This window comes from Pristis pectinata, chromosome 14 (assembly GCF_009764475.1).
Source record: "Pristis pectinata isolate sPriPec2 chromosome 14, sPriPec2.1.pri, whole genome shotgun sequence".
Classification (NCBI taxonomy): Eukaryota; Metazoa; Chordata; class Chondrichthyes; order Rhinopristiformes; family Pristidae; genus Pristis; species Pristis pectinata.
In genome coordinates this window covers 18,646,533-18,671,784 of record NC_067418.1, presented here as the reverse complement: position 1 = coordinate 18,671,784, position 25,252 = coordinate 18,646,533, and the positions used below count along the sequence as shown (strand labels likewise).

The window sequence follows — 25,252 nt, the reverse complement described above, 5'->3', positions numbered from 1 at the left end:
GTCATGTGGCAGCAAGCTTTTCTAAGCAGTGTCATAAATCTGGAGACTGAAGGGTGTATTTTTCCCTCCAACATATCCCCACCCCCACACCCCTAATGAGGAGAACTGAAATGATAGTTTTTGTATGTATTTTGATTTAAGTAGGCTTTGAATACCATGTGTAGGAGTACCTTTGGGATTGAACATATGCCGAGATTCTCCTTATCTGGACACCAAACAGCAAATCTTTTCCATCTGTTGTTCTAAGCTTCTTTAAACAATAGTTCCTTGGAAAGTTTACAACAGATTCATTTGCAGCAGTGACAACCTTTTCAGCCCTTTTCAAACCCAGGCTGTAAAACTTTTGCCTCTTCCCTACTCGTTTACATATCAATAAAAAGAATTAAATTGGTGGACAAAGTATCCATATTTTTTTAATGGTAATAAAATAACAAAACAAAACCTTGTTTAATATTCCACTTCTGGAATGTACATTGAGCTACATTTTGACTTTCCTTCCAATGCGTAATTTTATATTGCTTTAAAAATAACTTCTGAACATCTTCATTAACACGTTCTGTTCTCTTCATGCTAGGCCTCAGCAATAAACTACATTAACACTAATTTGAATGCATTTCATAAAATGGATTGGCATAACTCTATAAACTAAACACTTTAAATAGGTTTTCTCTATATGTAAAAATATTCTTCAATCTGAAACGCAATGCTATTTTTATTACATTTTCCATTGGATACTGTGCCAGCTTGGCTCACTCAGTTGACACCTTTGAAAGGTTCAATGTACAAGTCTGTTTCAAAGGTGTGAGAGCATAATCTCAGAAGACTCTTCTATTTAGTACTGTAGGGAATACTATCCTTTAAGCTAGACATAAAATTCAATCACATCTGCCATTTGGCTAATTCCAGTTCATATTGAACATCTGTTACACAAAGCATAGAACAACACGGAATCGTCCTGGTATCTTTAACATGATTTATCTTTCATTGATGACTGTATTTCAAAATAATAATGAATTGTAAAATACTTTATTATTTTGAAAATAAAGAGCAAATCTTTGAGATTTCTGAAAATTATATTAATATCCAATAATCTTTCTAATTTATCTAATTATAGATGAAGTCATTGTGATCAGATGTCTTTTTTTCCCTCAAGATTAGAGGATTGTGAGATGACATGCTTGGATTTTTCTCTAACCTTAATTTTTCAATTTCCTAAATCTGAAATACTGACCTTTTAAGAACTGTGAAAGATGATAATCCATCCTAATGGCAATACTATTAGGTGTACAAGCTTGTGATGGATGCATAGAACGTTAGATAAGCAAAATACCAAAAAAATATGCACTTTCTTGGATTGTCAAAGAATGATGCTCGAGCAGAAGAATACCATTTTCAAGGACAAACTGACTTAAACTTTAATAATATGAAAGGAGAAAACCTGTAAATTCAGAGGTAATCGTCCCACAACATCTCATTTCAGTATGTTATGTTCCAAAGCATTATGGAGCAGTGTAATCAGAGAGAATTTGATGAGTTGGAGGAAAATATGGCATGTGATCAAAGATTAGTCAGACAGATTTTAAGGTTTATCTTAGTTGAGGAGGAGAAAAGGCACCCAAGAGTTTTGAGGGAACTCCAGAGCTTAAGGTTAGACAACTGAATCCACATCTGGTTTTGTTTTTCTATTCAAACATGGGATCTAGACATTGCAAAAAAAAAAGCCAGCGTTTATTGCCAGTCCCTGATTGCCCATGAAATGGGGGGGGGGGGGGGGTGTCATCCTGAATTGCTGCAGTCTGTGGTCTGATTGTGATGTTAGATGAGAAGCTCAGGATTTAGACCCTGGCAATGCTGAAGGAAAGGCATGGAGCCAGCAAGATGTGGGAGTTGACGTGGAAATGGCAGTTGTGCTGGCCCAAAACATCTCCTGCCCTTTAATCTCCAAACAGTAGAGGTCACAAGTTTGATGGGCATGTTGAAAGAGCTTTGGTGAGTTGAAGCAGTGCATCTTATAGATGGTGTACACTATAGCCATAAGATGCAAATGCTGGAGGTAGTGATTGTACAGGGTGGAGGATGGATCTATCAAGCAAGTAACGAGTGCTTAGAGGATGGGGTTCAATTTTCAACAGTAGGACTAATGAGGACATATTTAACTGCTGCAAGCCAAATTGGGCAGTCATTATTTAGGGTTTGGCCAGCTCAGGTAGTGAAGCAACTTCAGAACTGTACTTGGTGATAGTCACTGAAGTCCCTTGCTATCTTCAGAACTTCATCCAATCATGTTCAAACTGTGGAGTAGCAAACTGACAGATAAATTAAGTGATTTATTTGCCTATTTTTGATCTGATGGTATTGGTTTATCATTGTCACTTGCACCGAGGTACAGTGAAAAGCTTGTCTTACAAACCGATCAAACAGGTCAATTCGTTACACAGTGCAGTTACACTGAGTTAGTACAGCGTGCATTGATGTAGTACAGGTAAAAACAATAACAGTACAGAGTAAAGTGTCACAGCTACAGAGAAAGTGCAGTGCAATAAGGTGCAAGGTCACAACAAGGTAGATCGCGAGGTCTTAGTCCATCTCATTGTATAAGGGAACCGTTCAATAGTCATCACGGTGGGGTAGAAGCTGTCCTTAAGTCTGGTGGTACATGCCCTCAGGCTCCTGTATCTTCTACCCAATGGAAGAGGAGAGGAGAGGAGAATGTCCCGGGTGGGTGGGGTCTTTGATAATGCTGGCTGCTACACCGAGACAACAAAATGTAAAGACAGAGTCCAAGGAGGGGAGGCTGGTGTCCGTGATGTGCTGGGCCGTGTCCACAACTCTCTGCAGTTTCTTGCGGTCCTGGGCAAAGCAGTTGCCATACCAAGCCATGATACATCCAGATATGATGCTTTCTATGGTGCATCAGTAAAAGTTGGTGAGAGTCAAAGGGGACAAACCAAATTTCTTTAGCCTCCTGAGGAAGTAGAGGCGCTCGTGAGCTTTCTTGGCTGTGGCATCTACGTGATTTGACCAGGACAGGCTGTTGGTGATGTTCACTTCCAGGAATATGAAGCTCTCAACCCTCTCGACCTCAGCACCATTGATGTAGACAGGTGCATGCACACCGCCCCCTTTCCTGAAGTCATCGACCAGCTTTTTTGTTTTGACGACACTGAGGGAAAGGCATGAGACTTCAAGCAATACCATGATTTCCAGGGTCACAACCTTCTAGTACATGCAACATGGTGATGGTGGTCAGGTCCTGCAGGTGGAGCAAGACCCACCCAAGGTTTTATGATGGAAAAGTCCAGGATATTGGCTGAAAGGTAGGTTTTTATTGCCCAATAAATGGATCCATTTGTGCCTTTTCACACATATAGCGCACATAAGAAAACAACCAAATTTGACCCTTTTGAAGTACTTTCAAGTCCCACTTACTGGGAAATTGGACCTGGCGCTTCTTGTCGCAATTGACGCTAAACCTGTTTTCAACTGCCTGTTGTATATGCAAATACGTAAATGATGTTAACGATCTGCAAGGCTTGGTTTAATTTCCTAGATCCAGAAAATGGGTGAAAAGGTTGCTACTTATGCAATTTACTCATAATAAAACCAAGGGGACACCAGAAAGTAGTGAACCGTGCATAACTTAAAGCAGATAACTATGCTGGGATGTTATTCTTACTAAATCATTCATCTTACCACTTTCTTTTCATCCCAATAAAATTGTCTACCACCCAAGAGATGGGATAGGATAGCATCCCTTGCATCATTCCCAGGGCAATCGTAATCCCTGGCTCATCCTGGGTCCCAATTTGCAGCTCTCACTTCATCTTTGTTCACAGGGTATGGGGAGCAGAGTTTTGGGTAAACTCTAATTTATGGATGATAACAGATGAAAGACTGAGGTCAGTGAAATAATCAAGTCTGGAGATAGAGATTTAATTAATGAGCTAAGGCAATGGGGAACACATGGCATTACAGAATTTGAATTCAGCCATCTTGATGGAAAGGAGTGGGTTAGAAGCTCACTGCAGGATGAAGTAGGACATCAAAGTTGCATATAGCTTCGTTCAGCCCAAGACTGGGGCTTGGGAAGGGGATGGAGTTGGCAGCAAAGTTTGAACATAATGGTTTCCCTCTTCTAGAATGAGATATCAGTCAAGTGGTCTGATAATACAGTGAGTGCAAGACTCATGGCAGGTGATGGTAAAGTGGAGCTCAGCAGAACTAGAGTTGCACTTGGAGGATGTTGCAGGAAAGCAGTCTGTAGATGAGAAACAGGTGACCAAGGAGACGTTCTGGATAAACAAAAGCAAAATTGGAAGATTCTGTCCTGCACAGCAGGACAACACAAACAGGGAGGGAAAGTGAAACAGTTTAGAAGTAGCTTAACAACTGTTGCCAGGAGGAAACAGAAAGAACAAACAAAAATTTGAGTCTGGATTTATTCAAAATATAGAGCTTGTATCACACCAACTAAAAAAGTTTGATCATAAAGAATACTTCAAGCAAACTTAAATTGACTGCAAGAATTTAGAACTAGAGTGAAACTCAATTAGCAGACAGCAATAATGGACAAACTAACTTGATGTAATAGTGAATCATGAATATCTTTCTTGTCTAGTGTTCAGATAAATGGCATAATAGAACAGGTAGTTAAAAACCTATAGGAGGTAGGTAAATAGCCAGAAGTAGTGGCTTACATAGAAGAGGATGGAGGTTTTATAAAAGCAGTTAGGAGACACTTTGATGTACAAAACATCAAAAGATGATCATCTCAATTACTCACATTGCCCCAGAGGAACAACCTAACTCAAACATGTCAGATGTATTAAATCATAGCCAGAGAGATGGTACAGAGAGACAACTGAAACGTAATGCTGAAGCATGGAAAGTGTTCAAACAGGATGGGCTTCACTTAAGATTCTGTGCAAGGAGCATAAATAGAACAATGGGGAAGATAGTCACACCAGATGGCAGTGGAAGATAAAATGAGCAAAGATCAAGCATCGAAAAAAACTGTGAAGGATAAGTTTAATATATTCAATTGCATATGTACAAATGGTACAAACATTTAAAAAGAGATGAAGCCATCTTGACGATCATGAGTGATGATTTCATGGTCATCAAGAAAAATAAACAACGCTGGCAAGTACAAAAATTAAAAAGCTGTAATCTTCAGTGGATTATATTAGGCAAGGAAGTAGGCAATAAGCTTTCCAATGAAAGTGTCTGAAGAGAGAAAATCCTAGAGATAGTTTTCGGTTTTCTATAGAATGCTGTGTTGAATAAAAACATTAAGAACCAGGAAGGAATTTACAGAAAAGTCATATTAATGAGTACTTTACAGTAGGACTATCCAAATGCTATTAACCTCACATGTAGTAGATTTGTGGTTTCAAGATCAAGAGATGCTTTCTCTTTTTCTTTCCCAGACACTAATTCCCCATACATCTCCTGATCTGCTGCTTCTCTAACATAGTCAGTTATCAAATTTCCAGAAACTACAGTATTTTGAGTTTTTTGCATAAACTATTTATTGTTCTGTCTATCCTAGTATGCCAATCTCATGGCCATATTTCCAAGCATCCCTTTCTTGTTATTCATTTACAATTCTACAGTTTCCTTTTTATTTTAATAGATATTTTCCCTCTGCGCCCGAAATGTAGATTTTTCTGAAAATCAATTTGCCAAATCACTTATGTTTCCAGTTGTGAACAAGGGCAGGCTACAAAGCACAAATTTGGTTGTTCTTTCAGCAAAGGCTGATTCACTATGCATAAGCTGTATTTTGTGTTTTTTATTCCAGCCACAAGACAGGGTTCTTCCTCAGAATGCCAGATCCAAACAGCTAGAACATACATTTATTAAAATTAACCCATTTTCCATCCATCATTCTTTATCTTTCCAAAGGGTTAACAAACTGAAACAATCTTGCTCCCTTCCTCAAATGCTAATGTAGGGAACTGGGGTACAGTTTCAAAATATCCCTGCAGAGAAATTCAAAAGGTAAGCACACTGAAACTACAGTGCAAAGTATGCAAAATGATCCAGTATGAAGAACATTTGACCCATCTTAAATTGACCATTCAGAGATATCCAAAATGCCTCTACTGATAGCCTCTAATAAAATGCCTCTACTCGATCATTTCTTTAACAACTCACTAAACTCAACATCAGTCTGATGTCAAAATATTTATTAGAAATAAGAGCAAGAAAGAAGGGTAAGGGCATGTACTGATAGAAGTATATAAAATTATGAGAGGCATCATCAACATGGCTTTGTGCGTGGTAGGTCATGTCCAACCAATCCTCAGGAGTTTTTCAAGGAGGTTACCAAGAAGGTCGATGAGGAAAAGGCAGTGGATGTTGTCTACATGGACTTCAGCAAGGCCTTTGACAAAGTCCCGCCTGGGAGGCTGGTCCAGAAGGTTAAGTTGCTTGGCATTCAGAATAAAGTAGCCAATTGGATTCAACATTGGCTTAGCGGGGGAAGCCAGAGAGTGGTAGCAGATGGTTGTCTTTCTGACTGGAAGCCTGTGACTAATGGTGTGCCGCAGGGATCGGTGCTGGGCCCATTGTTGTTTATCATCCATATTAATGATTTAGATGATAATGTGGAAAACTGGATCAGCAAATTTGCAGATGACACCAAGATTGGGGCATAGTGGACAGCGAGGAAGGCTATCAAAGCTTGCAAAGTGATCTTGACCAGCTGGGAAAAATGGACTGAAAGATGGCAGCTGGAATTTAATACAAACAAGTGTGAGGTGATGCACTTTGGGAGGACAAACCAGGGTAAGAATTACACAGTGAATGGTAGGGCTCTGAGGTGTGCAGTAGAACAAAGGGACCTGGGAATACAGATCCATAATTCCTTGAAAGTGGCATCACAGGTAGATAGAGTTGTAAAGAGAGCTTTTGGCACTTTGGCCTTCAAAATCAGGGCACTGAGTACAGGAGTTGGGATGTTATGTTGAAGTTGTACAAGTCATTGCTGGGGCCGAATCTGAAGTATTGTGTGCAGTTCTGGTCACCAACCTACAGGAAAGATATCAATAAGCTTGAAAGAGTGCAGAGAAAATTTATAAGGATGTTGCCGGGACTTGAAGACATGAGTTACGGGAAAGGTTGAATAGGTTAGGACTTTATTCCCTGGAGCACAGGAGAATGACGGGAGATCTTATAGAGGTATACAAAATTATGAGGGCTATAGGTAGAGTGAATGCATGCAGGCTTAGGGTGAAAGGTGAAATATTTAAGGGGAATCTGAGGGGAAACTTATTCACTCAGAGGATGGTGCAAGTGTGGAACGAACTGCCAGCTGAAGTGGTAGATGCGGGTTCAATTGTAACATTTAAGAGAGGTTTGGATAGGTACATGGATGGGAGGGATATATCTGGGTTCAGGTAGATGAGACTAGGCAGATCAGGTTGGCATGGACTAGATGGGCCAAAGGACCCGTTTCTGTGCTGCAGTACTCTATAAATAGGTTATATAGTCAGTCTTTTTTTCCCCCCAGGGTGAAAATGTCAAACACTAGATAACATAGCTTTCAGGTGAGAGGGGGAAGGATTAAATTTTTTTTTAAACTATACACAGAGTTGTAGGTGTCTGGGACATGCTGCCAGGGGAAGTGGTGGAAGCAGATACAATAGCAATGTTTAAGAGGTGTTCAGACAGGCAGGGAATGGAGGAATATAGACCATGTTCAGGCAGATGGTATTAGTTTGGATTGGCTTCTTGGTCAGCACAGGCACAATGGGCTAAAGGGCCTGTTCCTCTGTGCTGTACTGTTCCATGTTCTATCATTCCTCAAATTTACATGTGACTAGTTCTATCTCATATACCCGTTTTCCACTTTCAAAATTTAAAACAAAGATATAACAAGTGACAGGTATTCCCAACATGGAGACACAAGAGATTGCAATATACTGAAATTGTGCATCTCCAAGATCTGGAAAGATGTGAAGATTTGATCCATTCCATTCTCCACACTTTATACTGTCATTCTTTTTGCTCATCTCTTGTAGATAGAGCTTCCATCTAAGCAAAAGCTGAAAAGCAGATGTGGAATACTACTGCACTCATAAGGTCAACCTACAATTTGCATTCAGATTTCTGAAGTGGGTCTTGAACTCCCAACTTTATGATTTGAAAGCTGTGGTACTGCCAATGAGCCATGGCTGGGCAACTGAGGAATTACCACCCATGGCACACTTCTTTGCCTTGAAGTAAAATTAAATACTAATGGATACTGATGGTGAAATCTTGTTTTTATTTCCCATTTTCCCAGTCATCTTTGTCTTTTGTTCACAAATCAGATTCTAAGCTTTATTCCTCATGCATGTTGCAATGTAAACATCTCCACATTTTCTTTCCGAGGTTGACTCCCCCCCACCACCACCCCACCCCCACTATTTTTGCTACTTTTCTGGATTAGTTCATCTTTTTCAAATGGTGATATGCAACTTTCTGCCTTTTATAGTCCCAGCAATGCTTGCATGAAGCAAATTAAGAGGTTAACCAAATGTCTTCTCCATGGTCTATCTTCAGTGACGGGGAAAAGAGGTTATTCTCCCCATGTGTTAAATTCTAGATATTTTATCCACATTAGTGCGTGTTCCCAGGCCAGAGAGACTGAAGTGGTGCCAATGTCTGACTGCTAAAAAAAGGCAGAAAGACCTCCAAATACTGAATGTGGGAAATAGTACCAGTTGGCACAAATGTGCCTTTATTTCTCCTCTCCCTATCATGGCCTCACTGCTACAATCCAATACACATAATAGGTGCAGATAGATAGAAATTTTTGCAGCAGTGCTAGTAGAGATCATTACCATCTTAAAATTATGATTGCTATTTAAAATAGTCATTAATTTAATAAGTGTCCTTAAACATACAAACATGTACCTGTAAAATCTGTGGGTAACTGTAGATCTGATTTTTATGGCAGCGTTTCCACGTGGAAGAGACACCTTCTGACAAATTGGTACATTTGTCTAGGATTAGGAGAGCATCTCTGTGTTCTGCTTCTATTGCCTCCAGTTCAGAACGGTATTCTGAATGGATAGCAGTTTGTGCCGACAAGATAAAATACATCCGGTAACTGAAAGACATATAAAAAACTATACTGTCTCATTGTTTGCATTCTTTTAATTTACATTGCAAGCATTTACTCGACAGCCTTAAAGACCCTCGTGAAGTTGGCTGTAATATACAGGCAGTCCCCAAGTTATGCAAGGGTTCCAGTCCTGAGAACTGTCCGTAAGCCCACTTTTCCATATCAGAAGCAAACAATTTAGATTAATATGAACATTTATTTACTGTTTTCCTGCGTGGTTACAATGGTACAGAATCAGAATGTCCCACATCCAATGGCTAGTGTTGATGGCCTTGAAGTATTAATGGAGGTTAGAATGTTTGTTGAAGTATTTTTACAAGTGTCAATAGAATAATTTGCCTCATCAGTTTCTAAAGCAAATCTCATAAGTGGCCTCCCACTGTGAACCTGCAGCTGTGTTCTTAAAGACAAAGTATCTATTTAAATACTGCTATGAGGTTAGATGTAAACAGGTTTTTGTTTGAAGGATGGTTGTCTTTTGAATTAACTACAGGTCCTCTCCAGGTTATAGCAAGGCTTTGCTCCTGAGAACTACTCCTAACCCAAAGAGTTTACACGTCGGAAATTCGACTGTGAATCGAGTTCCCACAAAGATGCCTGCAGCGTCGCAGCAGCCAGCAAATCCATCCCACCGGTCTCCCAGACATTTGTGCATATGTATGCATAAATTGGGTATTTATAAGCTGCAGCTGCTACCCCTCTTCCATAACTCCAAGATGTTTGCATTTCTGTAACCATCTTTCTTGTCTTGAAAAATGCTATAAAAATTTATAAGATGATTTGCGTAAAGTCAGATTTCCATTAGTCAGGTCCTCTGTAACCCAGGGAGCCCTTGTATTTTGAATAGCTGCAGTCCTTCTGATGAAAATACTCCTACTCTGTTGTTGGGTTGGGAGTTCCGAATTTAAAGTTATTGACCAGAGATGGTCTTTACTTGGCATTTAAGAGGCAAGTAATACTTACGCTGCATATCATCTCATAATTGACAGAGCGGGCTCAAAGGTCTGGATGGCCTACTTCTGCTTCTACACGTTGGGATAAAGAACATCCTATACAACTCCCAAAATACCAATTGTGCAGGATTATTCTCATAATAATGCTTTCTTTTTTTAAAATCAAATAAGTGCATGCTAAAATATTAAAGTGCACCAGGTAAAGTGATAAAGTGAAGTTTTGTTCTGTTTTTAAACAGTGGAGCAAGTTTGCATCTAAGAAACATGCAGAGTTGCGTTTATTGAATGCTTATTACTACTTTTCATTGCTGAATATAAGCACATGTAGCAAAGAATTAAAGCAAGCAATGCTGTACTTGACATATATTAAAATGCAAACCAGAATTTTAAATTTAGTTATATTAAGTTTAGTTCGAAACTTCTTCATTCTCATTACTGATTCAAAAATCCTGTAGATTAATGTGTATGATAACTTTCTGTTTACTTCAGTTAGAAATTAATTTTGCTATTGAGGGTTAGCTGATTTTAAGTGACTGCAGCAAGGTAAGTGAAGATTCTGTGCTTTATAACTCAAGGAACTGATTTTCAGAAACCCAAGTAAACGAGAGGTTATTGCTCAGATCTTCGTTGCAAGCTGGTACCAATTTCACTAAAGTCAGTTTTATTCTTTTCAATTACATACTTAGTGAATTGTAACACTGGAATGTTCTCTGCAGAGATTCACCAAAGCCAAATTTACTTTGCTGTGGAGAAGGACGAGTTACACTTCATTATACTTTAAATATAACTTACAACGTGAAAATAAATTTTAAAGAATCAGCAAAAAAGACACAGATGGATGAGAAAACTGCCTATCAGAATTGGAATCATGTATCCAACACTGACAAAGTAATTGATTAACAACTGCAAATCCTACAATGTAGTTGTTGTTTCTTACCCAGGCATCTTCTCTGGTAGATTGACATCTGCTGACAAGGGACTATAAACTGGAATACTAACATCATAACCTTGTCGATAGGTCCATGTGGAAAAACCTCCACCGGCAAGGAGGGCCCTTAAAATAAATAAATAAAGATTACAATCATCATCTACAATTCGGATCTCCAGAATATACTATTCTAGAAATATCTTAAGGAAGAACACAGTGGATACTTAATAAGAGAGAGAAAAAAAAAGAGGGCCAGAAAGTGAGTCAGAGAAAAATTCTGAAGAGAGATGAAACAAGATGACAAACCAAGGTGCCAAAGGAAACTGGCCAATTTTAGGATCATTTTGTAGTTTTTTGCATGCACTTACATAGAAAATTTGCAAAAATACCCTGTTAAAATTCTAAAATTACTACTTTCTATTGCTACTCACTTTTACTCACCCGAACTTGTACATGTAATAGCAATCGGCATCACCATTCCTAATTTTGTACATACAGTCTGTTGACCAGGTGTTCAAATGCCTGGTAAGTTAACTACCTATAATAATTTCAATTTATAGCAGAAAGTAAGTTCTAAACGTTCTGGTGAAAGGTCACAGACCCAAAACATTGACTGTTTTGTTCTCCACAGATGCTGCCTGACCTGAGTTTTTCTAGCATTTTCTGCTTTTTACTTCAGACTATCAGCACCTGCAATTTTTTGAATTTCAATTAATAAAGTTATTCATTTTATCATCACTCAATCCTCAGTCACTCCATAAAAATCAATGGTAATGCTCAAGAAAATGTTTGATTGAAAGCTGGAAGTGTGTCATGTAGTAGTCTCTTCACTGTTATCAGTGTTCTAAATGAGTTAACAAGCATATAAAGAAATAACTTGTCAACAGTGCTGAGTTAAGATGGAAGATTTCCTTTACACAGCAATGTGTTAATTTGTCCTTTTAAAAATTATTTAAAAAACATACAAATTTTGTATGTTTTTTAAATAATGAAATAAAATTCACCCTCAGTAAAGGTATACCAGATGGCGCCTCATTGACATAAAATGGAACCTGTCTAAACCCTATTTACTGTGTGGTTTATAAAATGAGGAACCTCTTAATCTGTTGATACATCCCTCTTTCATATAATGAAGCATTTAGTCTGGCACAATCAAGCTTATTTAAAGAATTTTCACACGCAATTACAACTCCACATTCATGCATTTCCACAAATCCTTCAAAGACTATTTTCTCCAAAAATGCCATACCATGTGGCTCAATGTCAGACTGCACTCCTGCAAAACATCTTAAGATATTTTACTATTGTACTTAAATGCAAGATGCTACTACTGATCAGATCTTAAGATGATAAAAACAACACTGTTGTTTAAGGCACACAGCATCTAAAGAATGGAAGGTTCTACTCTGAATATACACCTTACAGGCTTAGAATTAATGTTGTTTAAAGCATCAAAGCTTTACATGTAAAACTATTTTGCAACAACTGAAGACCTGAATTAGCTATGCTTAGGATTTGCTGATGCTGCAATCATAAAACAAAACAACCAAGATACCTTGTACTTTTGCTGCAGTTGACAATCTCAGATCCAAAACAGAAAGGGCAAAGTCTACTATCACAAGAATTAAATATGGACAAGGCAACACACTAAGAATATATTTGTATTGAAAATGAGAGATTGCCAATGATTTGCTTTGGGGTAAAATAATAGGCTGAATAAACATGATTCCTGGATAGTCCCACCAGAACAACAGGCCAAAAAGCTTACGCTGGTGCTGTAAAAATTTACTGTAGATCTAATTTTAAGATTACTGGTTCTGAACTTAGAAGCTAAATGTATTGTTCTGGTACACTGGAATATGTTAAGTTCTTTCAAGAATACAGAACAACATTCCAGATAGGTTAAGCTACACTTTGAAAACAAGGGCACCTAGTGTTAGCAATAGATTGCACCATTTTTCTCATGGTTTTTAAACATCTATATTAAATGAAAAACTTAGCTGATACATATTTCATCCTAATACTCAGTGAATTTAACTGACTATACTTTTTGAGAGAATGACTAAAATATTACTTAGTTCCCATACAAAATGGGACATCCCAAATTTTAGTTGCTTTGCATGTATAATTCCATGGCACAAGGCCATAACTATTTGAGCATCAGCAGATTTTCAAATACCTCATACAGGAACCACCACATGTTAGTTTGATAATTTCTACAAACCCATAGAAATCAACATAAGAGCAAAGCAAATAGAGAGCAGGAGGAGGCTACTTGACTCCTCAAGCTTGTTCTGCTGCTAAATATGATCATGACTGATCTGTCCCATGCCTCATGTCTTCTTTGCCAGTTCCCCATAACCCACAATTCTCTAATCTTTCAAAAATTGATCTACTTCTTCTTTAATAAAACCCAATAATCTAGCCTCCAAAACCCTCTGGAGTGTAGAATTCTGGAGATTCAGTCTCTCCAAAAAGAACAAAGTAAACTTCATATCAATGTATTTAAGGGCCTTGGATAATCAGCACTCAATGAGTTAATTTCATTCTAGATTCTTATTTGGAGCAAACATAGTTATTGTTAAAAATAAGATAAGTTTATATCTAGATTATGATTAAGTTTATCTGCCATGATGCAGGGAAGGAAAAGCCTAGCTTCACAAACAACAGAATTCATGTGCTGGTGACAAAAATATGAAAAGCAGCAACTGCAGACAGACTGCATATTTTTTTCCTCCCGGCACCTTGTCTCTTGAGGGTTTTGACTCACGAAAGAAGAATGAAAGCTGGAAACCTCCTGGTAAATCGTCCGATTTGTGGTTTTTCCATGTTTATGCTTAATTGTGGTTTTAATTCTGCACTGATCTTGTGATATAATATTGTGCTGCCTTTAATAATGTAAAGCTGTGACTGGTTGCAGTAAGTTTTCTTGAAATCTCAAAGCTTCTGAAGCATTTTAGAGCCAATTTGTTTTCCTTTTAAGAGAATCCAACTACTCTATTACTCAGCAGATGAGAAATTGAATTAAATTGCAAGTGCCATCGCTTGACTTTTCACCCATTTAATAGGTATTGTGGTTATTACACACTAAAGTTATTCCTTTTATGTCCATCTGAAGATGCACACATATTTAAGAAAGAAAATTATTAACAGATGCAGTGCGGTAGAAAATGTCTTACAGACTTGTTTTATGGTGTATCGATACACATTGAAAAATACCATAACTTCTATGGAACTAAATGATGTACGTACTGTATAGCAAACCTTTTGTTTCTAAGAACATTGATTTTTTTTTTACTATTTATGCCAAAGGGATCATCATAAAAGACTTGAGGAATAGGTCATAATGACACTGAAAAACTTTATGATAACATGCTGGTCCAGTTTACAACAGATAACCTGGCAAGTGTGCACTTAATGCCACATCATGACTTTGGAAGATTATAAATAAAAAAAAACATACTCAGAAATGTTTCAGAACCTCTGTAGGTCAACATAATTAGAAGGTCAATTATTCCACAACCAAAACTAATAAGAGCACAATCATATGATCACCTTTTCTTGATCTTGTCATCTTCAATTACATGATGAGTAAATACATTTGTGACACGAAAAAGGTCTGCAGAGCTTATGGCCAAAGTAGCACTGGATTGTCAGACATCAAAACTTGTCTTGTATTTCAATATGGGACAGTGCTGATGTGGTGAAATATTAAAAAAGGAAATGCCCTAGTTACAGGTCAAATAACTCCTATATTACAACAATGAGTAGACTTCAAAAGGTACCTGACTGGTTGTGAAGTGGTTTGAGATGTCACAATGTTGTGAACAGCAGTGTATTAACAAAAGGTTATTATTGATGAGAAGAGTATTAGAATGTATGAATGAATGGACTGAATACACAATTATATAAGTGTAAAAAAAAGAAAAGTTGACTATTTCATCAAATCAGTAAGTTTCAGTTCAATATACTTCAAAACTTTGGACCTAAAGAGAAACAGAAGCAGACAAGGGGATGAATGTGTTTGAGCTTCCTTGATCAATATAAAATGAAATGAAACCTTCTTACTTGCTGTCAACTTTGGACTCAAGGTTGAACTCAGGAACGGACCAGGTCCGACAGCCAACACTGCAACATTCTATCTCTGGCTAAGTGCCGTGTAGCACAACGGATGCAACTTTCTAGCTACCATGCTAACCATAAAGGCACAGCAAAGTCTTTCCACTCCACACTTAAAAGCTCTCATACCCTCAAAACACAGATGTTCACCGTTTTAACTAAAATTTTTTGTTGTAAAAATCAAGCTGTTTTTTTGCTGTGGCAGGACAACAGCAGCTAAACTGTCCTTGTAAGTTTAGGTTTTTATTTTCCATGGCTGGTTGCTGAACCGGGACATGATAATGTTAAATTTGGCACTTGAGTAAACAGACATTACAACTGTTCATCTCCTTAACTTGACTGAGAGGCTGAGAAAAATAGAAGACCCAAAAAGGTAGCGCACATCAGAATGGGAGAACTCCAGCTCAAATCAGGTACAGAAAAAGAGAGAAAAATTAATGTATGTTTCAAGAAGTTCTTGATATCTTCAAAAACAAGAATGACACTCCACATAGTTAAGAGCATACAGCACAGATACGGGCCTTTCTGCACACCACATCCACGCCGACATTTTTTGCCCATCTACACAATTCCCATTTGCCCAAATTAAATCCATATTTTTCTATGCTTACCTATAAGTGCCTGTCTAAATATCTTCTAAACATAGCGATTGTATCCGACTCCACCACCTCCTCTGGCAGAGAGTTCCAGATGTCACTTCGTGTACAAATTTACCCCTCAAAGCTCCTTTAAAACCCCTTCCTCTCGCATTAAATCTATGCCCTCTAGCTTTTGATACCCTTACCATGAGAAAAAGATTCTAACCATCTATCCCATCTTTGCCTTTTATAATTTTATATACCTCCATCAGGTCACCGCTCAGCTTCCTTCACTCCTGGAAAACAAACCTGGCCTTTCCAATCCCTCCCCATAACCGAAGTCCTCAGATCCCGACAATATCCTGGTGGATTTCCTCTGCACTGTCTCCAGTGCATCCATATCCTTCTTAAAGTGTGGCAACAGAACTGCACACAATACTCCAAGTGTGGCCTGTGTTTTGTGAAGTTGCACCATAACGTCCCAATTTTTATATTCTACGACCCGACTTATGAAGGCAAGCATGCCATATGCCTTCTTCACCACCCTAACAACCAGCGTTGCCACTTTCGGGGAACTATTACTTGAACCCAAAGGTCTCTCTGTTCATCAGAATTCTTTAGTTCCCTATCATTTACTGTGTTTCCTACCCTTACCTGACTTCCCAAAATGCATCACCTCGCAATTGTTGGGATTTAATTCCACCTGCCAACATGCCTCCCAACTTTCCATCTGATCCAAATCCTACTGTAGCTTTAGACAACTTCCTTGATATCTACAACACCACTGACTTTCATGCCATCTGTAAACTTACTAATCATACCTCCTACATTCACATTAATATATATATATATATATATATATATATATATATATATATATATAAAACAAACAACAGTCCCAGCACCAACCCCTGTTGTACACTACTGATCACAGACTCCCAATCAGAAACGAATCCTTCCATCCCTACCCTCTACATCCAATCAGCAAGCCGATTTTGGATCCAATTAGGCAGCTCACCTTGGATCCCATGTGCCTTAACCTCCTGAAACAGCCTACCATGTGGGACCTTGTCAAGTGCCTTACTGAAGTCCATATAGACGTCTACACCCTGCCTTCACCAATCTTCTTAGTTTATTTCTCAAAAACCTCAATCAAGTTAGAAAGACAAGACTCCCCTGCACAAAGCCACGCTGACTCTCCCTGATCAGCCCCTGCCTTTTCAAATGTACATAAATCCCATCCCTTAGGATTTCCTCCAATGATTTCCTTACCACCGATGCAAGGCTCACCAGCCTGTAGTTACCTGGATTATCCCTCTTCCCTTCTTAAATAAAAGAACGTCAGCTGTTCTCCAGTCTTCTGGCATTTCACCTATGGTTAACGGAGGTACAAAAATCTCCTCGGGGCCCCAGCTATCTGCTCCCTTACTTCATCCAGCTTTGGGTATTTATCATCTCTAATATGTCCCATGACATCTAACAATTCCTTTTGAATAATGATGGTCTCCAGACTACCCACATACCCCTCCATGAACTCACCATCTTCCATGTCCTTCTCCTTGGTAAATAACAGGAGAGTAATATTATTCATTCACTCATATCGCATGAACTCACCATCTTCCATGTCCTTCTCCTTGGTAAATAACAGGAGAGTAATATTATTCATTCACTCATATCGCTTGGCTCCAGACGTTTTTTTTGCTCTCCAAATATCTTTCTTTTCTCTCCTACACAGTCAATATTTCTCAGGAAACTCCCTGAACCTCAGTTGCCGAAACCTGCCACGTTTCTTTTTTTCTCCTGATCACACTTTTCAGTAATCTTTATCATCCAAGATTCCCTAATCCTGCCATCTTTTCTTCACCCTTACCAGAACATGCTTGCCCTGAACTCTTAGTATCTCCCTTTTGAAAGACTCTTAGCTTGTTGGCTGCCATTTCACTTACAAGCATCTGCTCCCAGCCTACTTTCACCCAGTCCCCTCTTACACTATTGAAATCAGCCTTCCTTGCCCAATTCAAGAAGTTAACTTCAGGACCAACCTTATTCCTTTCCCTTACGACCTTGAAACTTCCAGAATTATAGTTGCTATTCTGAAATTGTTCTCCCACCAACATTTCCACCACCTGCCCAGTTTTATTTCCTGAAATAAAGGTCAACTACTGTCACATCTCTTGTAGGATTATATTGTCTCAATGAATGCTGCCCCATCTAAGCGCCTTGCACTAAGGCAATCCCAGTCAATATTAGGGAAGTTAAAATCCCCCTCTACTACCCCTACATTTGTATTAGTCCTATTCCAGACAAGTTGAATGGCAGCAATTAAAAGGACACTTAAAATGTAATTGTGTTACTTCAAGTCTATGGCAATATTAGTTGGTATCTATCATGCAAATAGAGCACCTTCACGGCATTGTAAAGATGCTGCCTTGCATCACTTGATCAGAACACCTCCAAGCACAATTTGTAACACTGTTGTTTAAGTGCACACCTGCTCTTCTTTTCAAGCTGCTGCATCATTTGTGAATAAATAGTGTAAAGTACATTAATTTCACTTCTATTAAGAGCAAAATCTGGCCCACAAGCTATCAATCATCTTCAATTTCAGTCTGCTTAAGCCAAAGAATCTGTTGCTGCTTCACAAATTTTTGGATTCACACTAGGGCTATGTGCAGAGTACATATTCAATATCCTTAATTGCATTTGCGCTCTCCTCCTTAGGCAGTCTCTGGAGGTCAGGAAGGACCTGCTTCCACCCTAGTTCTGTGGGCTCTGAGGTGGCTAATGTATCCCATGCAGAATTAACAGACTCTGCAATGGCTGGGCAGGTGGTGCATGGCGAGTGAATGGATAGGTTGATTAGAAGGTTGTTCACTTCTTCCAATGTTGCATTAGGCCTCCATGCGTTCCCATTAATGAGATGAGATAATCAGTGATGGCCTGGGAGAAGACACCGACACTGACTCACCAATCCTGCCAAAGGATTTAAGAGGCTTTTTCGGAGCAGCATTGGTGTTACTTCTCCAATGCTTTGGAGGAGCCTACTCCAAGCTATTCTCAGAGCTTGATAGAGGGCAGCATTCACTGCAACTTGGTGCTTGGTCATTAAATATTTGTCCACAATCAACTAAAGTCTATGCCAGCATACTGGAGGTGATGAATTTTATCCCATCAACATCTTCCTTTGGCAAACTGGGAAGTTAATTGTTTGGGGGGGTGGGGGTGGGATGGTACATGACAGGCAGGCTGGTAAAGGACCATTGTCTTCAGAACATTTAGTGTGATACCAATCCCTCGTATGCTTCAGTGAATGACCTGCAGCTCAGCCTCCAAACTTGCACATAGGCAAAAATTGTATATGTATTAATGTAAGGTTGAGATGATCTAGGTTGTGAAGACAAAAGGTAAACAATTTTGTACTCATCACGTAGACAAATTCAATTGAATGGACAGCTTCTTGGAGGCTTAGTGCAGTATTGCAGCAAGCAAGATCCAGTCAAGTGTGACTGGCAGCAGGCAGAACTAAATTAATAAATCTACACCAGAGATCCTGCAATAATGCAGAATGCAAAACAATGTAATTTCTTAAAATAACTAGTTTACATTAAGATCTGGTTACCAAAAAATTGAAGCTCAGATTCCAGCAGCTTCACCAAAATTTGAATATCAGGATTATTGAGAAAACATTGATGACAAACTTAACATTAATCAGTTGCACAATGATGTTTCCAAGAGAGTCATCAAGACTTTTTTTGGGAGTTGGGGGTATTCTCTTAAAAGATTTAAAATGGAATGTCATAATCATCGCCTTCCTTGGTTTCTGCTTAAGTTTTTTTTTCTATTTTCAACACAGCCAAAACTGCACTCAGACATTTCAACTGGCTGCTACAGCCGACAACTGGAATTGCACTTATTTGTCTGGACATCCAATTAAAAACCAGTGGAGCACCTCAGCTGTTTAGAAAGTCAGCTGAATGGATGAAAACTATGGGGTTCTTGATGTAATATAACTCTTTATTGCTTTTCATTGACTGCACATGTTAAAGTACACAATATTATATGACTTCACAAGATCACAAGATAAGGGAGCAGAAGCAGGCCATTCGGCCCATCGAGTCTGCTCCAAGGAAAAGGGAAAAAGAAATGGGGTGGGAAAAAAAGAGAGAGAAAAAAAAAACTATTCTAATCCCATTTGCCAGCCTTATCCCCATATCCCTTGATACCCTGACTATTTAGATATCTGTCTATCTCCTCCTTGAACACCCCCACTGATCTGGCCTCCACTGCTGTGCGTGGCAAGGAGTTCCACAATTTCACCACCCTCTGGGTAAAGAAACTTCTCCTCATCTCTGTCTTGAAACTGTACCCTCTAATTCTAAGATTGTGCCCTCTGGTCCTGGACACGCCCACCAAGGGAAACAGCCTAGCCACATCTACTCTATCCTTACCTGTCAACATTTTAAATGTCGCTACGAGGTCCCCTCTCATCCTTCTGTACTCCAGCGAGTACAGTCCAAGAGCCGACAAACGCTCATCGTACTTAAGCCCTTTCATTCCTGGAATCATTCTCGTAAATCTCCTCTGAACCCTCTCCAACGTCAGCACATCCTTCCTAAGATGCGGGGCCCAAAACTGCGCACAGTATTCCAAATGAGGCCTCACTAGCGCCCCGTAGAGCCTCATCAACACTTCCTTACTTTTATACACTATACCTCTCGAGATGAATGCCAACATAGCATTCGCTTTCTTAACCACCGATCCAACCTGGTGGTTAACTTTTAAGGTATCTTGTATAAGTACCCCCAAGTCCCTTTGTACTACCGCACTATCAATCTTCTCTCCTTCTAGATAATAATCTACCCGCTTATTTCTACTTCCAAAGTGTACAACTGCACATTTCTCAACATTGAATCTCATCTGCCATTTTCTTGCCCATTCTCCTAAACTGTCTAGGTCCCTCTGCATTCTTTCTATTTCCTCTATGCTCCCTACTCCTCCACTTATCTTGGTGTCATCCGCAAACTTAGCCACACAACCATTTATTCCATCATCCAAATCATTGATGTACAAGGTAAAAAGGAGAGGCCCCAACACCGACCCTTGCGGCACACCACTAGTAACCGGTAACCAACCAGAACGAGATCCTTTTATTTCCACCCTTTGCTTCCTGCCAACCAGCCAATTCTCCACCCATTTTGCTACCCTGCCCATAATTCCATGACCTCTCATCTTATTAATCAGTCTCTTGTGAGGCACCTTATCAAAGGCCTTTTGAAAGTCTAAATACACAACATCTACCGCCTCTCCCTTATCCACCCTACCTGTGATTTCTTCAAAAAACTCCAATAGGTTGGTCAGACAGGACCTCCCCTTCACAAAACCATGTTGACTAGGTCCTATCTTGCCTTGCGCCTCTAGGTATTCGGTAACCTCCTCCTTGAGGATAGACTCCAATAATTTTCCCACCACTGACGTCAGACTAATTGGAATAAACACCTCTTACAAGTCCATCCCTTCCACAATCTTACATTGGAGCACAGTTCCTTGAGCTTCTGCACACCACTCCAGAGTTTACTGAATACAAATCAAAAGGAATTTGAGAATGTACGTTTAGCAAGTTTGCAGACGACAGAAATTGCTGGAGTTGTAGAGAGCGAAGAAGGTCGTCTAAAGACACAGATCCGCTGGAAAGTTGGGTGAAGTTTTGGCAGATGGAATTGAATCCAGACAAGTGTGATATAATGCACTTCAGGTGGTCAAATTCTGATTGGGCAAAGAGAGTGAATGGCAGGGACCTAAGGAATGTTGACTTACAGAGAGATCTTGGGGTATAAGTCCATAGTTTCCTTAAATGGGTGACACAGGGTAATGAAAAAGTTATTTGGTATGCTTGCCTCCAAAGGCCAAAGCATTGAATTTCAAGAGTTGGGATGTCATGTTGTTGTTGTTGAAAATATTGGTTTGAACACCTATGGAGTATTATGTACAATTCTGGTCATCACACGACAGGAACGACGTGGTCGCAATATAGACAGTGCAGAAGAGATTCACAAGGATGTTGCCTGGAATAGAGGGCTGTCATTTTTAAGGAGAGATTGGGTGGGGGGGGGGGGGAGCAGTTTATTCCCACTGGAACATAGCAAGCTGAGGGGTGTCCTAATAGAGGTTTACAAAATGAGGTAGGATAGATGGTCAGAATAGTTTTCCCAGGGCAGGGGAGTCTACAACAAGAGGGCACAGATTTAAGATGAGTGGGGAGAATTTTAAAGGAAATCTGATGTATCAGTTTTTTCACTCAGAGGGTGGTGAATATTTGGAACAAGCTGACAGAGCAGGTAGTGGAGGGAGATACTCTTACAATGTTTAAAGGGCATTTGAACAGTATGTGAATAGAAAAGGAGTAGAGCAATACAGGTCTAATGTGGGCAAATGGGATATGTGTAGATAGGTATCACAGTCAGCCATTAGGTCTTATTTCTGTGCTGTATGATTCTATGACACAGATGTTTTGGCTATTCTTCACCGAAATGGCAAAGAAGTCAATTCTAGCTGCATAGTTCTTAAGACGAGGAATATATTCCAGAACAGAACTTTCCAGTCTATATTTTGAATGGCACATTTATAAACTTGGACAATGGTACAATTAATTCATTTTATTCGACTAATTTTACCAGATTTTAAAAAAACCATCACTATGCATTATCTTAGATGGTGCATTCTTACTTTATGCCTTTAAAGTAGAAAATTTTAAGTAGTGAAGCTGCAACTAAGCCTCAAGCTCATATTCCAATGTCCCACACCAGAATGCAGAATGGCCTTTTGACAGTTCTCTGCCCAAAGGCTTTTGAACTATTTTTAAATCTCTCTGAATTGTTTTTAATGTCTCTGATTATAAAGTAGATAAAAAAATGAAAACAATAAATGTAATTGGCCTCTCAACTCAATACATCGACACTCTGCCACTGGATTCAGTGAGGAGTCCAGCAGTGCAGGTTAGCTGTGCTGGTAGAAGTCAGACTTGACTGCTCCACAATGAAGAAATAGCCAATGGTTTTCTCTGGAACCACCAACCAATTCCAAGTATGATTTAGCCCAATATGATTCAGATATCAAAATATAATTTCTGAGAGCTGCATAATTGGGATAGCAAAACAAAATCCATCATTATTTTTAATTATTGCAGATAAATGAATTAATCAGTAACTCACTAAAACAAAAGCTAATAAAAATGCTTATTTGTAGTAATAGAAAGCACTTATTAGGCAGGAGGAGGAATAAGAACAAAGCATGATGCAGTTCAGATACTGCCCTATGCTCAATCAAATCATTCTCTACCAAGTTAATGTAATAATATTTCCTCTGGGATGGCAACTGAATCAAATTTGGGAAGTCTCCAAAGCTGTTCCTTTAAAAGAACACCATTTAGCACAATCTTTCTTAGAAATGAACATTCAAATCGTCAATGTTTTAGATAGCAATGGCTACATTGGCAAGAGAATTACAAAAAGCAAAAAAGAAAAATCAGAAATACTTTTATTTTTAATTCACCAGATTGTTACCCTTTCTTTACAAAATGTCAAACACCAGGGGAAATCTTACATTTTTGATCATTTCCAGGCAAATGGGAAATTTAAAACTATGATCATGAGAGGCAAAAAGTATGGGAAAAACGTTGACAACATCAGTCATGCAGAACTGCATATAATCAGCTCCAGGAGTCTGCCTCAGAACATTTCCATTTCAAAGCCTTGCTTTCATTGGATAATCACCATCAAGAAACAGCCAATGAGAGCCTCCACAATTTGGGATTATGAGTCTTTCAATTTCCATTTCAGATGAACTCATGTCCAAAGGCAAAAAAAAAACCCATCTTCTACTTTTTTTGCTTACTTGGCAAGATCGTGAAGGGAACAAAATAATTGCAGCTAAACCATATACTGGCAAACGTAATCTCAATTTCAATCAGAATTGTAGCTTTCACCAGTCTTTTCCAAAATTAATCCAGTGGTAGTAATGTTTAAAGGCCAAGAAAAATACTGAAACAGAAATTATTAGCATTTTGTGGGCAAGGATAGAATTAATAATACTTTGTACTTCATGCAAAATATGAGGTAACGGATGTGCAGATTTAGAATGTAAAACAAAACTGAAGGAGTGGATATAAAATGATGACCAGCAACCAGCTTTATTCCCTGGCACTACTCTAATGTTGGCTTAGATTCTGCAGATTACATTACAAGAACTAAACTAACTCATCATCCTCAATTGCAAAAATAGCAAGATTGACTATTTGATATATTGCAGACTTGATGTTTAAAAAAAAATGTTTTTTGTGGCATGGCGAATATGTTTAATATTCAAACTGAATTTTGAAAGAAACCACATACAATATTTTTTGATGACTAGCAAACATGGCAATGTAATCCTCTTCATACAGTTCTGCAATACAATACAAAAACAATCGAACATCAAAAGCAAGTCGTATTAAAGTACAAGTTTGCTCTAATAAAACCTCTTAAAATGCAGCTGATTATTCTGATGATTTACGCAATACATGAAATAGGAGAGATAATTTACAGTAAACAGCAATTCTGCAGTTATTCTGTAAACCTAGGTGTAGTTTTTCAGCAGGATACAGAAGATCCATGCCACAGATCCATAATGGAATCGGGTGTGAGTGGGGCTTTCCCCACATCCCCATCAGTATAACAGATCATTTTTCTCATTTTCTTTCGCAGATCAGATTTTTGCCCATCATTCTAAACAGCAACTCAGAAAGATGATGCAATGATAATAGTATTTGTGCAAATTAGTTGTGATCTAAATTAGTGCAATGACCATGTTAGTCCAACACTTGCCACCTGGAATCACTGCACTTACCTAATGTGAATACAGAGGGCCCATCTCACTGACTCTCCATATCTCAAAGTGGAGCAGTCCAGACGGCTACATAACCTCTAATGGAAGGTTCAACCCCAACACTTGGCACTGAAAGTTGTAATTCATTTTAATTGCTTTTCAATGTATCAAAAACAGACATTTAAAAACTACTAAAAATTTAAATTAAAAATTAATCATGTGAAAAAAAGTTGACCAAAATCAAACAAATTAATTTAAAGTAACTTACTTTCGTATTTGCCTCTTAACCTTTTGTTTTCAATCCCTACTAAATCAATTTTGCCTTGGATCTTACAATTAATCTAACTTAGAATAGAATCAGGAAGAAATTCCCCAACAATAACATTGGGGAAGAATTAACCCATGTTACACAGGACAGCGGCTGTCAGCCCGACTTAGCCCAACGGCTATGCTGCAAAAAGGCCATGGATGATGCAATAGAAAGCAAGGCTTTCTTTTATAAAGTAGCAGCCTGGATGACTCTGTTAAGGAAGAACAAGGCAAGTTACAAAACCAGAGTAAAAGAACGTAAACCTGGCTCTTATATTAACTGCATTGATATTTCTTCCTCACCTAATAAAATGGAAGGATAAATCACAATGCAGACAAAAAAAAATACATATTCAGTTTCCAGAAATCTACCAACAATGGTCTTGTTTGA

General features: G+C 38.7%; 1 protein-coding gene across 2 annotated transcripts in view; it reads right to left on the bottom strand.

Annotated features, from left to right (window-relative positions):
- Positions 1-25,252, bottom strand: part of ext2 (exostosin glycosyltransferase 2) — a 132,641-nt gene that overhangs the window by 94,033 nt on the left and 13,356 nt on the right. For both annotated transcript variants that reach the window (XM_052029349.1, XM_052029350.1), the window contains 2 exons: positions 11,006-11,122; positions 8,905-9,100 (listed from right to left, as the gene is read on the bottom strand). In XM_052029349.1, the coding sequence (XP_051885309.1) occupies positions 8,905-9,100; positions 11,006-11,122 (313 nt within the window). The remainder of the gene's footprint in view (positions 1-8,904; positions 9,101-11,005; positions 11,123-25,252) is intronic.